Source organism: Phaseolus vulgaris, chromosome 1 (genome assembly GCF_000499845.2).
Source record: "Phaseolus vulgaris cultivar G19833 chromosome 1, P. vulgaris v2.0, whole genome shotgun sequence".
NCBI classification, from domain to species: domain Eukaryota; kingdom Viridiplantae; phylum Streptophyta; class Magnoliopsida; order Fabales; family Fabaceae; genus Phaseolus; species Phaseolus vulgaris.
Window position 1 is genome coordinate 17421231 of NC_023759.2, and position 9012 is coordinate 17430242.

A 9012-nucleotide genomic window follows, 5' to 3' on the forward strand; every position below is an offset into this window, starting at 1 on the left:
TCAGTGCATGGCACAGGTAGGTCAACTCGGTTATTGGGCTAGTATAATGGGCCCTGTGACTGGGCCCCAGTTGTATGAGTAAGTTGGTTTTCATATAGTTAAGGTAATCTAAGGCTAGGCAGCTAGCGAAGGGTAATTGTGGACCTAGGGGTGCGCTTAGTACATATGGGGTATAAGCTAAGTAAGTGTTTTCTTTTAAACCTAAACCCATGTGTGTTAGGGCATGTAGATGTTAGGTTGCATGTATAATGAAAGATAGCGTAGCACCACGCCGAGGAAAGATTCTTTTATTCTGTTATTATTTTATGTACTTCCTGGAGGAAAGATTCGGTTATGTTGTAGCACCGTGAGGGTATGCCCTTGAACAAAATATTTTCTTGTTGAGTTTGCTTTCAGTTGAGATTAGATTCTCGTGAGGGAAAGTTGTTACAAGAGGTAAACTATAGAAGGGGCTTGAGACCCTAAGTAAAGGTACACTGTTTCTAAGACTGAAACTTACTACTTCTTAAATTCTTATAAGCCCTATACTGACTTGATCGTCGGAGTGCAATCAACAGGTAGGACCCCATTTGTTTCAACGGAGCTACGTTCCAGAACAAGAGATAGGATGGACTTGTGAAGAAGCAAGCTAGAACTCGTCATCAGTCAACCCGCGAGCAGGATCAACCAACTAGAACAATTATTAAAATAAAAATTATTATAAAAAATTACAAAATAATTTTTTATTTTGCTAAATTTATAATGTAATTATATAATATTTAATGATAATTATTATTTATTATAGTTAACTGTTATAAATAATAAAATTATTAAAATGAGTTATATGAATAAAAATAAATTTAGTAAACCAAAGATAATTCTAATTCTTTTATTAATTATTATATATATTATTTCTCTTGTGGGCAACAAATAGAACATGAAGTAATTTATATTTGTATTCTAATTTATAAAAGTAAATAGCCCCTTTAAGGTGGAAAGGAAAACAGGTTTAGGTGGCAGTGTTGAAAGCAAAGAGGAGATAGGGCATATGCAACAGTGCGTTGGGGCACCTGAGCAATTCACCTCCTTCTGCTTCGGACCTCATCATCATCATCATCTCATTATTCGACAATTCGTATCTGTAACTTCAACTACCCTTTTATTCAACCATGTGAGCATTCACTATTTCTTTCACGCCTTCACTCCCACTTCCTTCTTCATTCAAATCAAAACCCTTTTTAAAAGATCAAATAAAAATGTTACCATCTTCTTACCATTGCGTAATTGGGTTTGTTTGTTTGTTTTGTGAAACACAAGGAAGCTGAAGGCGTCAGTGAATCGACCCCCCACGCCAGATGTGGTCGAAAATGCCCCTGAAAGGGAACCCACGCTTCAAGAGCTCATCAACATCAAGGTTTCGTCTTTTTACTTGTTTGGTGTGTTTCAAGTTTCAATTGCTGGTTTTTTGTTGAAGTGGTTATTATGGGTCTTGAAAGGTTAGTTTAGTTTGTTAGCCTTTGATGGTGTGGTTTTCTTGAATGGCTGTGAAGTTGATCGAGACTGGAGAGAAGGAGCGCCTCATGGAGCTGTTGAGGGAAAGGCTTGTTGACTGTGGTTGGAAGGATGAAATGAAAGCTCTTTGCAGGTATTTTTTTATATAGTAAATAGTATAAGCACTTACCAAAAACATAATGAAACTATGGAGAATGGGTTTATTGGAAAGGACTAATGATTTCCTTTAGTATTGTGTGTCCTGTCTCCAAATGAAGATATCTGTGGAAAAACAATTGTCATATAAGATAAGTTTATTAACGTTAATAAATACCATTTAAAGTCATACACTATGATTTTAGTTTGGTTGGCAGTGTATTATACTTTTTTTTTCAGGCCATGGGTTTCTCTTAGTCCACTCGACTAAGGAGTAATCTGGTTCATGCTACTGGAAATGCCGCTGGTGAAATGAGTTTTTGCACCCTGTGGGGATCGAACATGTGTTCCCACAATGTGTGAGAACAACGTGTTTGTTTAATCACGTCAACCCATTGGACAGTGTATTATGCTGGCAGTAAATGGAAATGAAATTCATTTTCGTTTTATTTTACGTCATCTTGATTTCTTATAGAAAGACATTTGCTAGGCACTTTTTGGGTTATAGCCTTGTAGGGTTATTTGTTATCAATTCAGTAAGTGATTTTCAGGATTTATCCCTAACTGAGTCGACTTGACAGAATGGCATCAATTGGACACCAAATAGAAGTTCTAGATGCCCTTTTGAGTATACGAAAAACAAAATAAATATTTTCTAGTAGATGGGAAAACAGAATCATTCAAATTTGAAATTAATTATTTGCCATTCTATATTAGACTCCAGTTTCCCTTCGGAGCAGTAACACAAGGGCGGCTTATTGATTTTCTATGTAGAAACTCTTAGATTGACACAAGACAAACTCTTAGATTAGACTCCACTAGCCAAACTCATTCTCTTATGCTCACACCCTTTAATTTGTTTTCAACATAGTCTCTATTGACACAAGACATGTAAGATTCTGATACCCTTGGCATCTGATATTATGCCCTTTTGGTTTAGAATATCAGAGACCACATGCATGTTATATCAAATTAAATTACTAATCTAACTTATTTCCAACTATAAAGGAAATTTTCATTAGCACTATGATTTTATTCTATCCTAAAGACGTTCAAGTTATCTTATGTTGTACGGGCTGAACAAAGATGTATTATGCTCCAATCATAGTATTTAAGAGCGTGAGATAGTGCAGCTATCGAGCCGGAGTGGCTACCCACCACAATGTGGGTCACGCCGTGTCACACATGAAGGCCACCATCATCATGCTGCCTTATGTGGCTGGAATTGGTTGTGTATTTGCAGGTTTTTGCATTATGTGTGCTGTCTCACCTTTAACCTAAGGAGCAGAAAGAGAAGACCCCAAAGCGGCGACGTTTTGGCTTACGATTACTGTTAAGAGAAGACCCCAAAATGGCGATGTTTTGGCTTACAGTTACTGTTTTTGTTAAGGGTAAAAAAGTAAAACCCTTCTGTAAAGCTTCTCAATGTTTCAGTTTCTTATTTTGTTTCACAAATCACTTACCCAAGTGAATATTCCCTCCGAACCACTTACTCATTCAGACCTCTCAACTCCCTGCCAACTTCCAGCAACTACAGATGTGTTTCTGGCGGCGATTCTGACGGAGCTTCTGGGTTGATTGACTTGTTTGTTGTTTTGGTTTTGGACCTCTTGGTTATTAAACTTAATCAGAATTTGGTTTAACTTTTATGTGTTGCATATACAACACACATATACTTATGTTCAAATAGTGGTATCCTGCTATAGCTGTTTTAGGAGGTGGTTCCTCTGCTCCCCTATTCGCCACTGCTATTGCCGACTCTGGCTTAGATTTCTTATTAACTCTAGACATGTAGATGCAACTTTAAGTTTGACCAAAGGAATTAATGAATTACTTCTACCTTTGGTTTGGTGTCCACTTTTTGTATCTATCTCGTGCTTTGTGTGTATGTAGTGCTAAATTCATAATATGCTTTAGTTCGCACTTAATTAATTCTAGAACTGTGTGACTATAGTATACACAAAATTATTCCATGGTTATATATCTGGTATTCTCCCTGGCTGTACATTCTTTCAACTTTGCTGTTTTATCTCATCCTGTTGTTCTTTTCTGATTGTTTCTACCTTTTTGTGTTGATAAACTCTCACTTGTGTGAAGTTGGAAATTATTGTACTTTTTTACTGCAGAGCCGTTGTGAAGAAGAAAGGGAGGAATAATGTTACTGTTGATGAACTTGTACATGTAATTACTCCAAAGGGCCGAGGTAGAAAATTAATTGTTTCATAGTTTGAATTTCTTTTCATTTTTCTTTCCTGCATATAAAAAATTACCAAGCTTAATAACGTTGTCTGATCTATACTATAAGACTTTTTTCTTGTTGGTTGTTCATATAGAAAATTAGTTTTTAGTTCATTGAAGCTCCTTATTAGGTCAACACCACCCAAAATTCTTCTGAATCTATTGAGTAATATTTTATGTAGGCCTTACTGAGCAGGGTTTACGTGTTTGAACATTAGAAACTGAAACAATTATAGTATGGGATGTGTTTTCTTTTTCACAAACTGACAACATGAGAACTTGTCAAACTTGTTTTTCGCAGCCTCCGTTCCTGATACCATAAAGGCTGAGTTGTTGCAGAGGATTCGCTCATTTCTTGTGTCTGCTGCTCTCTAATATATTCAAGGCTTGGTCGGTGTTAATCCTCACCAAGATGTTGTAAAGATTATGGGTGGAACTAGTAAGAACTGCACACACTTGTACTAGGTTTTGTCGGGGAGGTATATGAATATGTCTTGTAAACCATGACTATTTCACTCCTTGGAATATAAATTTGAAAAAATAATTTTTTATCCAAAATTACTACTATGCAGCAGCCCTATTCCTTGCATTTATTTTGGCGTTTATACAAACATTTGTTACACATAAGCATGAGTTCCTTTCCTTCTTGCATCTGTGCTTTTAAATATCCTCATACTAGACGTAAATAAAATATCTGATACATGCGTATGGAAGGTAATAATTATTCCTTTATCTGAAGATTTCATGTTTTTTTTTAAATAAAGCAATGTACATATCCATTTCGGGTCAAGAAAATCCTTAACTTGTATACCTATAATTGCAATTCCACACAACTTCAAAGGTTTGAGCCTTTAACTACATTATCTGACCCCAACTTTTAGTAGCTTGAGCATTGAAGTTTATTTAAGTGTACCATCTCAATTGCTAGATCTTTTCTACATCTAGCGCCTTTTCCCTTCATATAATTTGATGGCCTTCCAATTTGTCATGAAAGTCCTTCAGAAGTCACATTGGGCAACTGAATTGTACCCTCACCTTGGCCCAAGATAACAATTAGGCAGCATGGTTATAATATCACATTCATATTTTTCAACCTTGATCTTTTCAAGGTTTGATGTTGGCATCTTAGGTAGTAATGAAAAGGGAAGGAGTATGAGAGGATTGACGGTATAACAACATTCAATCTCTGATGAAAAGGGAGGCGAAGGTTTTCCTACCAAATGCATGATGCGTTATTGCAACATACAGAGGGTACAGAATCGATGTCATTATTCCGTACTAAAGTTTGATTGCATCTTTAGAAGTACAAAATTATAGGACTGAAATTGAGGTACTTAGTTTTCAACTCGTTTTAAGGAGGATGAGAAAAGTTGACTGTTTGAGAAAGCAGATGAGAAATACAACTTAGAAATTGATTGATGGGATCATGTAGGTTTTTTTCCCCAAATGGTGTAATTCCATTTCTTATTTCTTGAAATTGGAAATAAAAATTATTACAAAATTTTAAAAAAAATTTGAAAATTGGCTAAGTCGAACTAACTACGACTTCAAGTAGAATGTAGAATTTGGTATAATTGAAGTCGTATATTACAAATATATACTGTTCAATTTTGAAATAATTTTTTTATTAGTTTGAGAAAATATTAAATGAAATTACTATAGTTATGAAAATGAAATTACACCATTTGTGAAAAAAAAACCCCAAGAAGTACTACTATGTAGAATAAAATAATAAAATGGTGGATTTGTAGCATAAAATGGCACCGTAATACATAAAATAATTCATCTTAATACTACAAACACTAATTAATTCATCAACACTAGTCCTCTATAATAGAGTTTTTGATCATGATGGGGTTATTTTTTTTGCTTTATACCAAAATGGGGTCCGTTTTAAAAAAATTACAAATTTAGGCAAGTCGTGCCAATTCGGCGCGACTTCATATGCACAAATCATCTCAATTAGACACGACTCTGTCATGTCATACTGAAGTCGTGCCAACTTGGCACGACTCTGTCATGTCATATTGAAGTCGTGCCAACTTGACACGACTTCTGCCGTGTCTTTTTTTTTTAATTTTATTGTTTATATATTGGGTAGTAAGTTATGTAATGTTAAAAATTAATTTGATACATAATTTTCTAAGAGTGTTAGTTTTAAGGAACAAAAAATTGGATAATCGTGTATGGATCATGTTTGGATAATCAGCTTATTCAAACTTTGAGCCATTAACTCCTGAGGACATTGCCGCCGGACATGGTTTTCCACTAGCCAAAAAGTATATTTTGATATTTAATGTTTCATGTATGTATGCAAATTTTTTGATATTTTGATATTTAATGGCGTCGGACATGATTCATATAAATTTCCTCCAAGACTCATAGTCCTAGAAGGACCGAAAAGATCCATGAGCAAAAGTTCAAAGGGTTTTGAAGTTGAAACACAGTTTTTCAAAGGGAAAGATTTTCTAGTTTGTTTCCCCCTTTGACATGCTTCACACACGTTCTTTTTCAAATTTGAGTTTGGATAAGCCATAAACTAGTTCATTTGATACAAGCTTATTTAGATGATTCATATGAATATGAGCAAACCTTCTATGCCACAACCAAGATTCTTGATAGAAGACAATCTAATGAAGCATGAATAGATATATCAAGTAGATAAATGTTGCTAGATCTCTTACCAATGAGAAGAACATCCTTTGAATTAGGTAAGCGAATCTCACATGAGTTGGTCCTAAAGGTCACTTGGTAACCTCTATCACAAAGCTGACTGATGCTAAGCAAGCTGTGCTTCAAACCTTCAACATAAAGCACATCATGAATAAGCAAACTACTTTCGTTACCTATTGTACCTTTGCCGAGAATTCTTCCCTTGTTATTGTCACCGTAGGTTACATGACCATCTGGTTAGAGAGAAATGCTGATGAACCTGGATGCATCACCTGTCATATGTTTTGAACAACCATTATCTAGATACCATAGGTGTTGTTTTCTCTCCAAACCACCCTACAAAAGAAACAAAATCAAGTTGCCAAATCTGGTCCCCTTGTGAATTTGGGTCCATAGGTGTTAATGTGTTTCCAAGAATCACTAGGCTCTTTAGGAACCCATTTCAGAATACCCTTAGGTACAAAGAACTTTCTGATTCTGTAGAACCTAACAAAGTGTCCCTTTTTCATGCAATAGAAACAACAAACAACCGGTTGTTTCGTGCACCCACTTTGTTTGCTTTGGGGGTTAAAACCCAAGCCAGATTTTCCAAATACACATGTTTGGGATGCCAACACATTTTCAAAATTTGATTTTCCTTTCGAAATAACATCAATTGTTTTCATAAGATATAAGACTTTCTCTTGAAGAGACTCACAATTTTTGCAAAGAGGATTTTTCATGCATCAAATCAGAATTTTCTAAATTAGTTTTTGATTGATTCAAGTCTTTTTCTAAAACTTTGATTTTCATTTTTAACCTGTTGTTTTCATATTTCAATCGGTTAGCTTCTTCATGTATTTCTTGGAAATCATCAAGTAATTGAAAATAATTTTCACACTTATTAGAAGAGGCTGTACTTACTTGACTTGATTCTGATTCTCCCTTGGTCATTAAACAGGCTTCCACTTTATTTTTAGAAGAGATTGAGCCAGCAAATGACTCTTCTTTATCTACCAAGTCTGATGGGAATCAAGTAAAGGAGGCTTTTATTGATGAAGGAAGAGGTCATTTGCCTTTACATCTAAAGTTCTTCCTTCTAGTCTTCTCAAAAATTAAAAGAAGACATAACATAAAGATGAGACCTAAGCCCAAAGCCCAAGAAGGCCAAAGCCCAAAGAGCCTAAGTCCATCCCATAAGGGGCAAGGCCAAGTTTTAAATAATAAAGAATATTGTTTAGAAAGGTGCTTAGAGGGAAACATTAGAAACCTCTTTTGTTAAAGCATTTTTAGGACTTTAGATTAGGAGTCTTAAGGGAGGTGCGTTAGTAGATAGGTTAGGAATAATAAGGGAGGTGCCAAAGTGAGAGAGAAGGTCACACCTTCCTCATGACTATAGTTGGCGCCACTTTCATTTGTATTTGGGGGGAATTTTGAATTTGATTAGCTTTGCATTTCAGCACCTCTAGGCTATAAATTAAGGTGCTGCCCTTGTATTTTTCAGATTTGAATTTTGATTAGAGTTACTCAATTTTTGAGAGAGCATTGGAGAGCTTTGTGCCTTCCTCACTAGTCTTATCTTGAGAGTTCAATGGTTACCTCAAGTGGCGGCTTGCACACTCATCTTGGAGTCACCATCCTCTAAGTGGCGTGATCATCCAACCATTCCTCCATCTTCATGAGCTTTCTCTTCTCCTTCCTTCCTTCTCTTTTTATGTTCATGTCTTAGCTTGTGTTCTTGCCTTTTTTTTGGTTCGGTTTTTTCAATTTTCAGCTGGCTGTTCTTCTTTTGTTTGATTTTGATTCGGTGCTTTTAAGTTTCCAGCATTTCTATTCGGTAATCTTGCCTTTTGTTCCATTTTAATCGGTTCAATTTGACAATACATGGAACTTCCAAGTGAGTTTGGGTTTTGGTACTAGTCTTGGTGAGTTCTTGTTCATAGAACCTTGATTCAATTCTATGATAAACTACCTACCTCATATCCAAGTCAAGATGATTCCTAAGAATGTCAAGAATCATTCATATTGTGCTATTGGAATCACATCAAAGTCACTCCTTGGATTCTTGTGCAATTCCCTAAGTCTGTCCCACATTCCTTTAGCTGTAGTGCATTATGAAATCTTGAGCAGTACATCACAGTCTAGAGCAAACACAATAATATGTTGTGCCATACAATCAAGATGTTCTTTAGAGGATTCATTAATTCCAGGCATATGCACATCGGTATTATTTGAAATAACATTCCAAATATTCTTATATAAGGATTGAATAAAGAATTTCATTCTAATGCACCAAATAGGATAGTTTTGACCACAGAACAAAGGTGGTTTGTTCAAAGACGCACCTTCCCCAAAAAAACTTTTATCAGCCATCAAGATTTTCAAAAACCAGAAATAAAAAAACTTGAATAACTTTCAAGAACCTTGCTCTTGATGCCAATTGTTAGATTTGATGGCTACAACAAGAGGGGGGGGGAGGGGTGAATGGTTTTAAAA

At 35.5% G+C, this 9012-nt stretch overlaps 1 protein-coding gene across 1 annotated transcript; it reads left to right on the plus strand.

Moving 5' to 3' along the window:
• Window positions 1–911: 911 nt before the first annotated feature.
• Window positions 912–4422, plus strand: LOC137813696 (transcription and mRNA export factor ENY2). The gene is made up of 5 exons (XM_068616079.1): window positions 912–1150; window positions 1297–1393; window positions 1530–1624; window positions 3753–3829; window positions 4166–4422. Coding segments are annotated over exons 1-5 (345 nt in total). The 5' UTR covers window positions 912–1148; the 3' UTR covers window positions 4240–4422.
• Window positions 4423–9012: the final 4590 nt, after the last annotated feature.

Excerpts from the sequence above, each read along its gene's own strand:
- LOC137813696 (XM_068616079.1), top strand. Across the intron at positions 1,625-3,752 it reads GAAATGAAAGCTCTTTGCAG|AGCCGTTGTGAAGAAGAAAG; the intron begins GTATTTTTTTAT and ends TTTTTACTGCAG. Across the intron at positions 3,830-4,165 it reads AATTACTCCAAAGGGCCGAG|CCTCCGTTCCTGATACCATA; the intron begins GTAGAAAATTAA and ends TGTTTTTCGCAG.